Consider the following 13,735-nt stretch of genomic DNA (forward strand, 5'->3'; position numbering starts at 1 on the left):
GATACTTAACCCGCTCTACAGCTCGGGCCTCTCTCTCTCTCTCTCTCTCTCTCTCTCTCTCTCTATCATCTATCAATCTTTTTAACTGACTTTGCTTTATCGAAGGAGAAGAAAGTGGCGGGAAGAGGCACGGCTAGGGGTCGGGAGGTGACAGCGCTGAGCAAGACCTGGGCTGAGGACCTCATACGGGGGCGGTGGAGGGAACACCTGGTGCGGGCGAAGGGTTCCGCAGTGGGCGCCGTGGGGTGGGAGAAGGTCGTGGGGCCGGGCAGGTCAGGGCGCTGCGGCCCTAGCAGGAACAGCTGGAGCTGCGCCCTGCCAGCCATGGCAGCCAGGGCCCGCGGCATTGTTGCGACCGCCGGGGGGCAGCAGGGAGCAGTCTGTGTAGGGCTCCAGACTTGGAGGAGGAAGGACTTGGGCGGTGTAGCACTGCTCCTGCATGCCATGCACCAGGTGAGCCGGCGGCCCTCGCGCCAGCAGCGCCACGTCCTCGCCGCTGTGCGTCTGCCCACGGCTGCCAGCTGCTGGTACCCGGGGGTACCTGCTCTGAGTTTCGTTCAGGTCTCGGCGGCTGCCCCCTCTCAGAGCTTAGCCCAGATGGTTGCCCTCCAGGATGGAGGTGTAGTTCTTGCCGTCCAAGGCCTTGCTCAGAGCCAGCGCAAAGATGGAGCTGCCCCTCATGTGTAGCCCCCAAAGGAGAAGATGGGGGGTGGTCGGGGGTGACTGGGGTCAGCGTGTCCCGCTCGCTGCTGAGCTGGCCGCCCTCTCAATGGCAGTCTCAGTGAGCGCCTGATGAGCTACACCCTGGTGGTGACGTGCTCGCGGAGGACCCCCTCCACAAAGAGGAAGAAACCGAGGGGGTTCGGGCTCAGCAGGTGCACGGCAGCCTTGGTCAGGATCATCAGGGAGGGGTCCTGCTGGGGCTCTCCTTCGGTCTCATATTTCATGTCTGAGGGTTCAAAGAGACCCATGAGGTGGGTCAGCCTGCAGTCCTGAGCCGCCCGCATGAGCTTGCGTGGTTCCACACACACTGGGGCCCCTGCTGCTTTGTCAGCCACTCCTCCTGCACCAGGTTCTGCCCGTCCAAGCTGGTCCCATTCTGGCTGGAGTCACTTGGGTACTCAGGGCCTGGGGTCCCCTTAGGAAACATGTACTTGCGCCCCTGCCCAGGATCTTGTTGATGTCCGTGTTGGAGACCACGTGTGTGGCAGTGTCCTGGCAGCTCTGCTGCAGCACCGAGGCAGGCAGTGGCACCAGCACCGAGTACCAGTTGTGGTTCACAGTGAGCACCTGTGTTCTGCTGGTGAGGTGTGCTGCACCAGGTGGTGTCACCAGCACCCCACCCACTTCCCTTCTTGGCCCTGTACATCCCCGAGAGAGCACCTCGTTGCCCTGGATTGTGTTGTACTGGTCGTAACCAGGCCAATGGTCTTTACATTGGCCTTGACCACGCACAGGTAGGCTGTGGCTATGCCAGCACTCTCTGGCACCTATTTTTCATGTTGTAGGTCTTGGATGGAGCAGGTGTGGGAAGTGGCCCATGGCAGAAGGTATCTCGGGCCCCAAGTTGCCCCTCATCTGCCCCTTAAGGACCATGTGGCTGTCACTATGGAAACCCCCATCCCGGCTCCCAGGAAGAGGATGGGGTTCTTGGTGGCCTTCTGGATGGGGTGCATCTTCCTGATGGCAGCCAGGGCCTCCTTTGCCTCTTGGTTCCAGACGTCTGGGCAGGCTGAGGCCTCAGGCTCAGGAGCGGTGACAGCAGCGGCAGCAGCCAGGTCCCCTGCTGGACTGGATGGTGTCGGTGCGGCCAGCCCAGGACACCGGGCCTCCCCACCTCCATTCTTTATTGAAGGTTAGCGTGTAGACTTCCTTGAGGACCTTCTGACGTAGTGGGGTGAGGAGCTACCAGGGATCAGGACAGACCTCAGAGACAGTGAAAGTCCTGACTGAGTCAGGACATGGGTGAGGAGCCTGCTCCACCGGGAGACTGCCCTGTGGGCCTGGGCCTGTCCACAGTGAAGTCCTGCTATTGAATTAACAAGCCTGGGACATGAACCTCTCATTTCTTCAAAAGTTCAGTGTGTGTCACTGCTTCACCTATAAATGAAGCCACTTAGAATAAAAAGCAGAGGGGCCAACGCTGCAGCTTAGGAGGTTAAGCGTCTGTGTGTGGCAAAGCAGCCCGTAGGGGCTCAGGTTCGAGTACTGGGAGCTCTATTGCCAATCCAGCTCCCTGCTGACAGCCTGGGAAAGCAGTGGAAGATGGCCCAAGTGCGTGGACCACTGCACCAACCTGGGACACCCGGAAGAAGCTCCGGTCTTTGATTTCCACTGTGACCGTTGTGGCCATTTGGGGAGTGAATAGGCAGGTGGAAGACCTCCCTCTCTGTTTCTCTCTATTTCTCTGTGTGTCTGTCATTCTGCCTGTGAAATGAATGAATCCATCTTTACTAAAGAGAGACTACGTAGAGAAGATCCTCTGGGGGAAACTCTAGGGGGACGATCTAGAACACACCTGGGGACTCAGAGTCGCCCACTTTCCTGTCTTGCAGCCATGACGCCTGAGAGCTCCGGCCCCCAGAACCCCAGCTGCCACATCATGACATTCTACCCAACCATGGAGGAGTTTATGGACTTCAACCAATTTATCGCTCAGATGGAATCTCAGGGTGCACACCGAGGAGGCCTGGCCAAGGTCATCCCACCCAAGGAGTGGAGGGCCAGACAGAGCTACGACGACATGGATGACATCTTGATAGCCCGCCCCCTCCAGCAGAAGGCCTATGGCGGGGCAGGTGTCTTCACTCAGTTCCACAGAAAGAGGAGAGCCATGACCCTGAGACAGTATCGCCAGCTGGCCACCAGCACAAAATACCAGACCCCAGCGCACCTGACTTTCGAAGAGTTGGAGCAAAAGTACTGGAAGACCCGTGTCTACGATGCCCCGATCTACGGCGCTGGCATCAGCGGCTCTCTGTTTGATGAAAACACGGCACACTGGAACCTCAGGCGCCTGGGCTCGCCTCTGGACCTGCTGGCGCAGGAGTGCGGCGTCGTCATCGAGGGCGTCAACACGCCCTACCTGTACTTTGGCATGTGGAAGACCACGTTCGCCTGGCACACGGAGGACATGGACCTGTACAGCATCAACTACCTGCACTTCGGGGAGCCCAAGACGTGGTACGCGGTGCCCCCGGAGCACGGGCGGCGCCTGGAGCGCCTGGCTGGGCAGCTGTTCCCGGGCAGTTCCCACAGCTGCCAGGCCTTCCTGCGGCACAAGGTGGCCCTCATCTCGCCCAGCGTCCTGCGGCAGAACGGCATCCCCTTCCACCGCGTCACTCAGCAGGCTGGCGAGTTCATGGTGACCTTTCCTTACGGCTACCACGCGGGGTTCAACCACGGCTTCAACTGCGCCGAAGCCATCAATTTCGCCACCCCGCGCTGGATCGAGTATGGCAAAGTGGCCTCTCAGTGTAGTTGTGGGAAGGCCAGGGTCACCTTTGACATGGACCCCTTCGTTCGTATCCTGCAACCCGAGCGCTACGAGCTGTGGCAGAAGGCGCAAGCCCGCGTGGGTGTGCAGAAGAATCAAAATATGCGGAAGCTGACCACTGGGAGCAGGGTGCAAGCAACAGGGAGTCGCGCGCCAGGCAGAAGGCGCCGCGAGAGCCGTCGGCCTCGATGCCCTAGACAGCCTCTGGAGGAAGGTGATGGGAGTGTCCAGTCTGCCCCCGTGGGTCCTGTTTCGGTGCAATTCTTGTGTACTAGAGGCTCTGCTGGCCAGCCTGTTGCTGCTGGTGCTAGCAGCTCACAGAAGCCTGATTGGGTACCATTGGAGATCCCCGGTCTACTCAGCCCAGGTCCTCGTGCCTTAACTGGTAGACGTGGTCGTGGTCGTGGGAGTCGTTTTCAGCACTTGGAGGCTCAACAGCCTATCCTGCAGGTTCCAACCAAGACGCTGTTCTCGGGTGCTGCACACACAGCTCCTGATGCAGAGGCCCAGTCCCTGCTGGAGCATGGGGTTTTGATGGTCAACACAGCTCCCGTGACCCCTGAGCTCCAGCCTCTTTCCAAGGCTTCTGGCTGTTGCTGTGCCCCCGATCTTCAGCCCTTGGGGCCCCCATTGGATTCCGACCATCCAATGCACCCTGGCCCTTGCCTGCTCTCCTTGGACCACATTCCAGTGGATCTCCCTGACACCGTGCCGCTGACATCACCCAGTAGTACCGTACCTCGGAGAAGGTTTCCCACAGACACTGCTAGGGACTGGGCTACTCTTGGCAATGTTGTGAGGATGGATCACTCTTATGTCTCTAGGAATCTGGATGCAGCCAGTGTCCCTGACTGTGATCCCCTGGAACTAGAAACACCAGAGGGAGCAGCACCCTTGAGTCCTGAAGATATTTTTGCCATGAATGGATGCTCTTAATCTTTGGAGCCCATGGCTGCTGAAGATGTTGCCCAATGTGACACTAACCTTAGGGAGAGGAAGGTTCCAGCCATGTGGTAATTCTGGCCCAGTGCAGACCTTTTACCTCCAAGAACTAATATATTTCCACGGCTTCCCAATGCTTTCTCCTATGATGACAAGCAGGAGGGCTCCCAGTGACCACTGAGGAGAACCTCACCACCCTATAGGCTGCCAGAGTTGCTCTCAAGGACACTCAGCCCAGTCAGAACGTGGAGGTGCCTGTGCTTCCTACCATGGCATCCACCTTTTCCTAGTGTCCCCCCCCCCCCGCCGTGCTGTGCCTCCAGCCCCACCATCTGTTGAGCCAGCACCGGACGATGTTGAGAATCTGACTGAACCTCTTCATCTCCAAGTTGCATCTGGACTTGTAGTCGCTGACCCTGGCCTCCTCTGGCTATTGACATGACCCAGAGGGAAGTGACCTCACACTTCTGCTGCTGTGCCTCCCCCACCCTCCCACCACTGCTCAGGCAAGACTTTTAACCAGTTGAGTCTACCAACCAGTAAATCTTTTTTATTTTTTTTAACTTTATTTGAAAATGGGGTGGGGGCTGGTATCTGTCATCTGCTGGTAACTCCATCTTCCTGTCTTAGGTTCCGCTTCACCATTATCTTTCTTTTTTTTCCTTTTTCTTCTTTAATAAATGTGAATTTACGAAGTGCAACTTGTGTATTGTTGTGGCTTGCCCCCCCAACCTCCCTCCCTCCTGCGACCCTCCCCTCTCTCACTCCCTCTCCCATCCTGCCCTTCATCGAGTTTCATTTTCAATTACCTTCATATACAGAGGATCAACTCAGTATACACTAAGCAAGGATTTCAACAGGCTGCACTCACACAACCGCACAAGGTATAGGGTGTTGTTCGACTAGTAGTGTTGTCTTTAAGTTTCATTTTAAAACACATTAAGGACAGAGATCCTATGTGGGGAGCATGTACCCAGTGACTCCCATTGTTGCTTTAACAATTGGCACTCTTATTTATGACGTCAGCAATCCCCCAAAGCTCTTGCCATGAGCTGTCTAGCCTATGGAAGCCCCTTGAGTTCACCGACTCTGAACTCGTTTAGTCAAGGTCGTATCACAGTGGAGGCTCCTTCCTCCATTTGAAGAAAGGCGCATCCCTCCTTGATGGCCTGTTCCTTCTGCTGGGGTCTTGTTCACCAGGGTCTTTCATTTAGGCTATTTTTTCCACCGTGTCATGGCTTTCCATGCCTGTGAGACTCCCATGGGCCTTTTAGCCAGATTCGAATGCCCCAAGGGTTGACTGTGATGCTGGAGTGCTGTTTGGGGTGTTTGCCATTCTATGAGTCTGCTGTGTGTCCTGCTTCCCCCGCAGGATCATTCCCTCCCTTTTAATTCTATCCTTCATTATTTGCTTACACTGGTCTAATTTGTGAAATCTCTTCGACACTTACGCTATCTTTCTGATCGGTTATGTACTTATACTTTTTACCAAGTGCGCTAGCATTGGTACATGCCTCCTTGATAAGATTGAGTTGAAATCCCCTGGCACATTTCTAGTTCCACCATTGGAGGTAAGTCCGAGTGAGCATGTGCCGACCTATGTATCTCCTCCCTCTCTTATTCCCACTCCTATATTTAACAGAGATCACTTTTCTGTTAATTTTAAACGCCTAAGAATGATTGTGTGTGATTACAGAGTTCAACCAGTGGTATTAAGTAGAACAAACAGAACAACAACAACAGCAACAACAAAATACTGAAAGGAATAAAAATGTAAGTTGTTCCTCAACAGTCTAGACAAGGGCTGATCATGTCATTGTCTCTTGTAGTGTCCACTGCACTTCAATGGGTATCATTTTACATGCTCGTTTAGTTGCCATCCATCAGGGAGAACATATGATATTTGTCCCTTTTGGACTGGCTTATTTCACTCAGCATGATGTTTTCCAGCTCCCTCCATTTTGTTGTAAATGCCCAGATTTCATTGTTTTTTACTGCTGTACAGTGTTCCATAGAGTACATATCCCATAGTTTCTTTATCCAGTCATCCATTGATGGACATTTTAGGTTGCTTCCATGTCTTAGCTATTGTGAATTGAGCTGCAACAAATATTGAGGTGCAAATGGCTCTTTTGTTCTCCCCTTTAATTGCATTTGGGTAAATTCCAAGGAGTGGGATGGCTGGGTCCTGTGGTAGTGCTATATTCAGGTTTCTGAGGACTCTCCAAACTGTCTTCCATAGTGGCTTTACCAGTTTGCATTCCCTTTTCCCCCACATCCTCACCAGCATCTATTGTTGGTTGATTTCTGTATGTAAGCCAATCTAACCAGAGTGAGGTGAAACCTCATTGTGGTTTTGATCTGCATTTCTCTGATGGCTAGGGATCCTGAGCATTTTTTCATGTGTCTATTGGCCATTTGGAATTCCTCTTTTGAAAAATGTCTGTTAAGGTCCTTGTCCCATCTTTTTATTGGGTTGTTTGTTTTGATTCTATGTGTTTCTTGATCGTTTTATGGATTCTAGTTGTTAATGCTGTTGCAGTTGTGTAGTTTGCGAATAATGTCTCCCATTCTGTTGGTTGCCTCTTCACTTTCCTGTTTCCTTTGCTGTAAAGAAACTTTTCAATTTGAGGTAATCCCATTTGTTTATTTTACCTTTGATTACCCATGCCTCTCGGGTCTTCTCCAGGAATTCTTTGTTCCAATATCTTGAAGGGTTTCCCCTATGCTCTCAATTAGTTTCATGGTGTCGTGGCATATCTCTAGTTCTTTGATCCATGTTGAGTGGATTTTTGTATAAGGTGTAAGGTAGGGGTCTGGCTTCATACTTCAACATGTGGACATCCAGTTTTCCCAGCACCATTTGTTGAAGAGGCTGTCCTTGTTTCAGGGGTTGGTTTTAGGTCCTTTGTCAAATATGAGTTGGTAATAGATGTTTGGATTGATCTCCAATGTTTTTATTCTGTTCCATTGGTCTATCCATCTGTTTTTGTACCAGTACCAGGCTGTTTTGATTATAACTGCCTGTAGTATGTCTTGAAGTCTGGAATTGTGATGCCTCCAGCTTTGTTTTTATTGTATAGGATTGCTTTAGCTATTCTTGGTCCCCTGTTTCTCCATATGAATTTCAGCATTGTTTTTTCTAGGTCTTTGAAGAATGACTTTGGTATTTTGATTGGTATTGCATTGAACTTGTAAATTGCTTTTGGGAGAGTGATGAGAGAATCATTTTGATGATATTGATTCTTCCAATCCATGAGCATGGCAGGTTTTTCCATTTTTTTTGTGTCATCTTCTATTTCTTTCTTTAGTGTTTTGTAATTTTCATCATAGAGGTCTTTGACATCCTTGGTTAAATTTATTCCAAGGTACTTTATTGTTTTTGTGGCTATTGTGAATGGGATTGATCTTAGAAGTTCTTCCTCGGCCATGGCATTGTCTGTGTATACAAAGGCTGTTGATTTTTTTTTTTTTTTGAGCGTTGACTTTGTATCCTGCTACTTTAGCAAACTCTTCTATGAGTTCCAATAGTCTCTTACAGGAATTTATCGGGTCCCCTATATATAGTATCATGTCATCTGCAAATAGGGATAGTTTAACTTCCTCCTTTCCCATTTGTATCCCTTTAATTTCTTTTTCTTGCCTGATGGCCCTGGCTAACACTTCTAGGACTATATTGAATAGCAATGGTGAGAGTGGGCATCCCTGTCTGGTGTCTGTTTTCAATGTAAATGCCTCCAACTTTTCCCCATTCAATATGATGCTGGCCATTGGTTTATCATAAATTGCCTTAATGGTGTTGAGGAATGTTCCTTCTAACCCCAATTTGCTTAGGGTTTTCATCATGAAAGGGTATTGTATTTTGCCAAATGCTTTCTCTGCATCTATTTAGATAATCATATGATTTTTGTTTCTCAATTTGTAATGTGATGTATTACATTGATTGACTTTCAAATATTGAACCATCCCTGCATACCAGGGATAAATCCCACTTGGTCTGGGTGGATGATCTGTCTGATGTGCAGTTGGATTTGGTTTGCCAGAATTTTGTTGAGTATTTTTGCATCTATGTTCATCAGGGAGATAGGTCTGTAGTTTTCTTTCTCTGTTGTGTCTCTTCTGGGCTTAGGAATTAAGGTGATTTTGGCTTCATAGAAAGAATTTGGGAGGATTCCCTCCCTTTCAATTTTTTTGAATAATTTGAGAAGAACTGGGGTTAGTTGTTCTCTAAATGTCTGGTAAAATTCGGTGGTGAAGCCATCCGGTCCTGGGCTCTTCTTTTTTTGGTAGTGCGTTTATTACTGATTCAGTTTCTTCCATGGTTATGGGTCTGTTTAGATTTTCTATATCTTTACAGCTCAGTTTAGGCAGGTTGTATGTGTCCAGGAATCTATCCATTTCTTCCAGGTTCCCCAATTTGTTAGCATACATCTCTTTGTAGTGGTTTCTGATGATTCTTTTTATTTCTGTTGTGTCTGTTGTTACATTTCCATTACTATCTTTGATTTTACAGATTTGGGTCTTCTCTCTCCTTTTTTTGTTAGTTGGGCCAATGGTGTGTTGATTATGTTTATTTTTTTCAAAGAAGCAGCTTCTGGTTTTGTTGATCTTTTGTATTTTTTTTGTTTGTTTATTTCAATTCTGTTTATTTCTTCTCTAATCTTTAGTATTTCTTTCCTCCTGCTAGATTTGGGCTTGATTTGCTGCTGTTTTTCTAAATCCTTGAGGTGCATGGAGAGTTCTTTTGTTTGGTTCCTTTGCAGCTTCTTGATGTAGGCACCAATTGCTATAAACTTTCCTCTTAGCACTGCTTTTGCTGTGTCCCACAGATTTTGATTGGTTGTGTTATCATTTTTATTTGTTTCTAAAATCTTTTTATTTCTCTTTTAATTTCTTTGATGACCCACTGTTCATTCAGGGTCATGTTGTCCATTCTCCATATGTTTGCATATGGTGTAGAGATTCTTGGGTTGTTAATTTCAAGTTTCACTGTGCTATGGTCTGAGAAGCTGCATGGTATAGTTTCAATTTTTTTGAATTTGTGGAGGCTCCCTTTATGGCCTAGCATATGGTTAATCCTAGAGAACGTTCCATGTACTGGGAGAAATACGTGAATTCTGTGGCTGTGGGGTGGGAGGTTCTGAAGATATCTATTAGGTCTATTTGGTCTATGGCGTCAATTAGCTCTGTTGCTTCCTTGTTGAATTTCTGACTGGTTGATCTGTCCATTGGTGAGAGTGGGGTGTTGAGGTCCTCTGTTACTATTGTATTTGAATCTATCTCTCCCTTTAAATCCTTTAGTAATTCTTTCAGGTAGCCAGGCGCCCTGTAATTAGGTGCATATACATTTATAATAGTAACGCCTTCCTGTTGGATAGATCCTTTAATCATTATATAGTGCCCTTCACTGTCTCTTTTAATAGTTTTTATGTTAAAGTCTATTTTGTCTGATATCAGGATGGCCACACCAGCTCTTTTTTAATTTCTGTTAGCTTGGAGTATCTTTTTCCATCCTTTCACTTTCAGTCTGCGTACATCTTTGCTGATAATGTGTGTCTCCTGAAGGCAGCATATAGATGGATTCTCTTTCTTGTTCCAATCAGCTAGTCTGTGTCTCTTGGTAGTAAAATTAAGACCATTCACATTCAGTGTGATTACTGTTAAGTACTGTCTTTTCCCAGTCATGTTTCCTGAAACGAGCTGTTTATGTATTTTGAACTTTGTTTGTAGCTTATTCTACATTCGCTTTTTTTTTTGTAGTGAAGTTCTTGTTTTTGTATTTCTGTGTGCAGCACGTCTTTGAACAAGTGTTGTAGGGTTGGATGCATGGATACAAATTCTTTCAATTTCTGTTTGTCTTGGAAGATCTTTATTTCCCCTTTATTCATAAATGATAGCTTTGCTTTAATATAAATGATAGCTTTAGTATTCTAGGTTGGCATTGTTCGTCTTTTAAAACTCGAAATAGGCCGGCGCCTCGGCTAAATAGGCTAATCCTCCACCTTGCGGTGCTGGCACACCGGGTTCTAGTCCCGGTTGGGGCACCAGTTTCTGTCTCGGTTGCCCCTCTTCCAGGCCAGCTCTCTACTGTGGCCCGGGAGTGCAGTGGAGGATGGCCCAAGTGCTTGGGCCCTGCACCCCATGGGAAACCAGGAGAAGCACCTGGCTCCCGCCTTCGGATCAGCACGGTGCGCCGCCCGCAGCACGCTGGCCACGGGGCCATTGGAGGGTGAACCAACGGCAAAAAGGAAGACCTTTCTCTCTGTCTCTCTCTCTCACTGTCCAGTCTGCCTGTCAAAAGAAAAAAAAAAAAAAACTTGAAATATATCATGCCATTGTCTCCTTGCCTGTAGTGTTTGTGATGAGAAGTCTGGGGTGAGTCTGATTAACTTACCCCTGAATGTAATTTGTCATTTCTCTCTGGCACATTTTAGGATTTGTTCTTTGTGTGTCGCTGAGCTGAGTGTAGCCACAATGTGTCACGGTGAATTTCTCTTCTGGTCTATCCTGTTCAGACTCCTGGCTATATGCTGAATTTGCCTGTTATTATCCAGCTGCAAACAAAAAGAAAATGAGAATTGCATATCATAATATCAACAAATGAATTGAGAGAAAAGGTACATGCAAGAGCTCTTTATACTGCTAACAGCTAAATTTCACAATGAAAGTACAGTTTTCAGAAATATGTAATTTTTAAATATTTTATTGTGGTGAAATGTACATAGGATCTGATTTGTTATTTTAGCCAGTTCAGTGACTTTGATGACATTCTCATCACTTGGAAGAGAGCTGTCCTGGAGAGCTGCTGCACCCACAGCAGATTTGGATGAGCAAGAAGTCAACTTTTATGTGATAAGACCTTGAGCCTCTTTGTCCTTTCTTAAAGCCCTAATGCCCCGGGAGTGCAGGAGGCAGATAGCCTTCAGCTTGCCAGCACCTTTGGCTGTGGGAGCTGCCTCACCCAAGGTCATCCCTCTTCCCAGCTTGGTGCACTCCGGGTCACAGCTCCTTGCTGGAACATAAAAGCATGGCTGTCTCCGCGCAATTCAGGACAACTTCCAAGGCCACTCATCCCCAGAGCTCCCTGCAGGATTGCAGAGACTGTCTTTGGAACTGCACCGCAGCTCCACTGTTCCCTCTGCTCAAACCTGCTTCCCTTTCCTCCCTCCTTCCCTCAGATGAGGGCCGTAAGGGCGTTTCTACCAAACCACCAGATTGCTGACCTCTCAGAGTCTCCTCTTTAGGGTTTCTGGCCTGCAGTACTAATTCTGGTTCCCATTTTTTGGCAAAGCAGAACTTCCTTGGAAGGGAAAAGATCCAACGCCCCTGGTGACATTGTAATCCTGCTGACACTGTAGTCCTTTGTGTAGTTATTCAGTGATGTGAGCAGCAAGACATGGGCAGATGATCATCTCAGTTGACAGTTCATGGAACTGCTGGTGTTCTCCTGGGGACAATGTGCTCCTCTGCATGCCAGAACTCACAAACACAAGAAATAAGCATCTTGCCTTTGGTATGATAGATGCTAGTTCTATCTGTGGACTTCCTGGAACCATGTACTATGGCTCTGAGAACAGGTATGGGAGTTGGACCTGATGAGGAGTAGCCCAGACTAGAACCAGAACCCATGTGGGATGTTGTGAGATGTTGGCCCCACCAGTCATAAACATTGGCTTTACCTGCGTGCAACAGACCTGGCCCCTTCCACAAAATTTTGAAGTACACTTGAATGAGCCTGCTGCCAGCACATGACATGTTGCTTTTCAATAAACTTTTTTTATGAATAGAATGAGCACAACCTAAAATTAAAATGAATAATGACACATGCATTAGAAATAGTTGTTTATCATCAAGTACTATGTACATAAGTCATTATTTAAAAGTGTCCTGTTAATTTAAAAAAATTTAGTGGATGTATGAAATTGTACATATTAACAAGAATTCTATGTGATGTCTTGATGCATGTGCCCATTTGTGCAACATCCAATCATGGGACTGGTGCTATAGCCTAGCGAGCCAACCACCACCTACAAAGCCATCATCCCATATGGGTGCCAGTTTGAATCTAGGCTGTTCCACTACCAATCAAGCTCCCTGCAGTAGCCTGAGAAAGCCTGCTCTCCTTAGACAGCATCACCGTGGGTCTCCCTGACGTGGTGCCGCTGACTCCTCCCAGCACCAGCGTGCAGCCATTCAGAAGCTTCTGCAGGGACACTGCTGGGGACTGGGCGTCTCCTGGGAATCAGGCAGAGGATGGGGTGGTGCGCCGCACTTGCGCCTCCAGAACCTTGGCTGCGTCTGTGCTTGCCCCCGGCCCTGGTGTGCCTGATGCTAGTCCCCTCTGGCTCAAGCCACAGGGAGGCGCTTTCTGGTGGCATGAGCCAAATTCAGCACCAGTGAACGCTCTTCAGCCCCTGAGCCCTTGACCATCTGCTCTGTGACTGTGCAGTGGCCCCTGACCCTCAGAACCTGTAAAGTTCCCAGCCACGGGAGGATTCGTCCTGGCCTGTCCCCACTGGAGACCTAGTACCTGACTGGCATTTCTGATTTCTGCCTGTTATGTATTCCTCATGCAAAGAGAAACGAGAACTCCTTGGCGTGTTTTTAAACTTGAATTGTATATGAAGCAGAGTAGATGAAAGGTAGTCAATGATTGTATTTTTGTATTCTTGTTGCTGAAGTTGTTTGAATTGCTCAAATAAACTTCACTGAATGAATTTAGTGTAAGTTTTTTTTCCAAGCAGGTTTAAAAAGAAAATGTAGGAATAAGCTTATCCTAGCAATGCAGTCAGAACAAAAGTGATAGGATCAAGTACTCATGAATGCCAATGGCAGCTGACAAAATTCAAGCCTAGGTAGGCCTTGTTTCAAAACATACCACCACGAGGAAGCTGCATACCCTCTGAAGATGCAGACTTTTTATTTAGTTACTATTTAGTACCAAAGTCAGCATTTTACTGAAGAAGAAATACTTGATACATGTCTAGCAAAATATATAGAATTTAGAGGCATCCCTAATACAAAATGAAGGTTATATGTGCAGGAAGGCAGGTGGCAAAATGTATTTTATTGTTGCAGTTGGTAGAAACGGAATAGTAGGACAACCCGGGGTGGGGAGAGTCTCGTCTTCCTTTTCTCCCCTGATCTTCACCCTAAGAGGGATTCTTGGCTGCCCAGAATTACAGCCCCAGACTCTTTAGTAAAATGCTCACGGGCATATCAGCCACGAGGAAGCAGGTGTTAAGTTTAATTTTCTTTTAAGATTTAGTTATTTGCTTGAAAGTCAGTGTTAAACAG

The 13,735-nt window shown here is 47.9% G+C and overlaps 1 protein-coding gene and 1 pseudogene across 1 annotated transcript; one reads left to right on the forward strand and one right to left on the reverse strand.

Annotated features, from left to right (window-relative positions):
- Positions 1-273: 273 nt before the first annotated feature.
- LOC149128507 (intestinal-type alkaline phosphatase pseudogene) lies at positions 274-1,856 on the reverse strand (annotated as a pseudogene).
- A 664-nt stretch (positions 1,857-2,520) lies between these two features.
- On the forward strand, positions 2,521-5,124 carry LOC149128508 (lysine-specific demethylase 4D-like). Its single transcript, XM_089312045.1, has one exon. It carries the CDS (start codon positions 2,558-2,560, stop codon positions 4,430-4,432), a length of 1,875 nt encoding a protein of 624 aa, XP_089168171.1. The 5' UTR covers positions 2,521-2,557; the 3' UTR covers positions 4,433-5,124.
- Positions 5,125-13,735: the final 8,611 nt, after the last annotated feature.

The sequence above is a fragment of the Oryctolagus cuniculus genome, chromosome 1, assembly GCF_051225735.1.
Source record: "Oryctolagus cuniculus isolate XC-2025 breed Fujian yellow rabbit chromosome 1, ASM5122573v1, whole genome shotgun sequence".
Taxonomy (NCBI): domain Eukaryota; kingdom Metazoa; phylum Chordata; class Mammalia; order Lagomorpha; family Leporidae; genus Oryctolagus; species Oryctolagus cuniculus.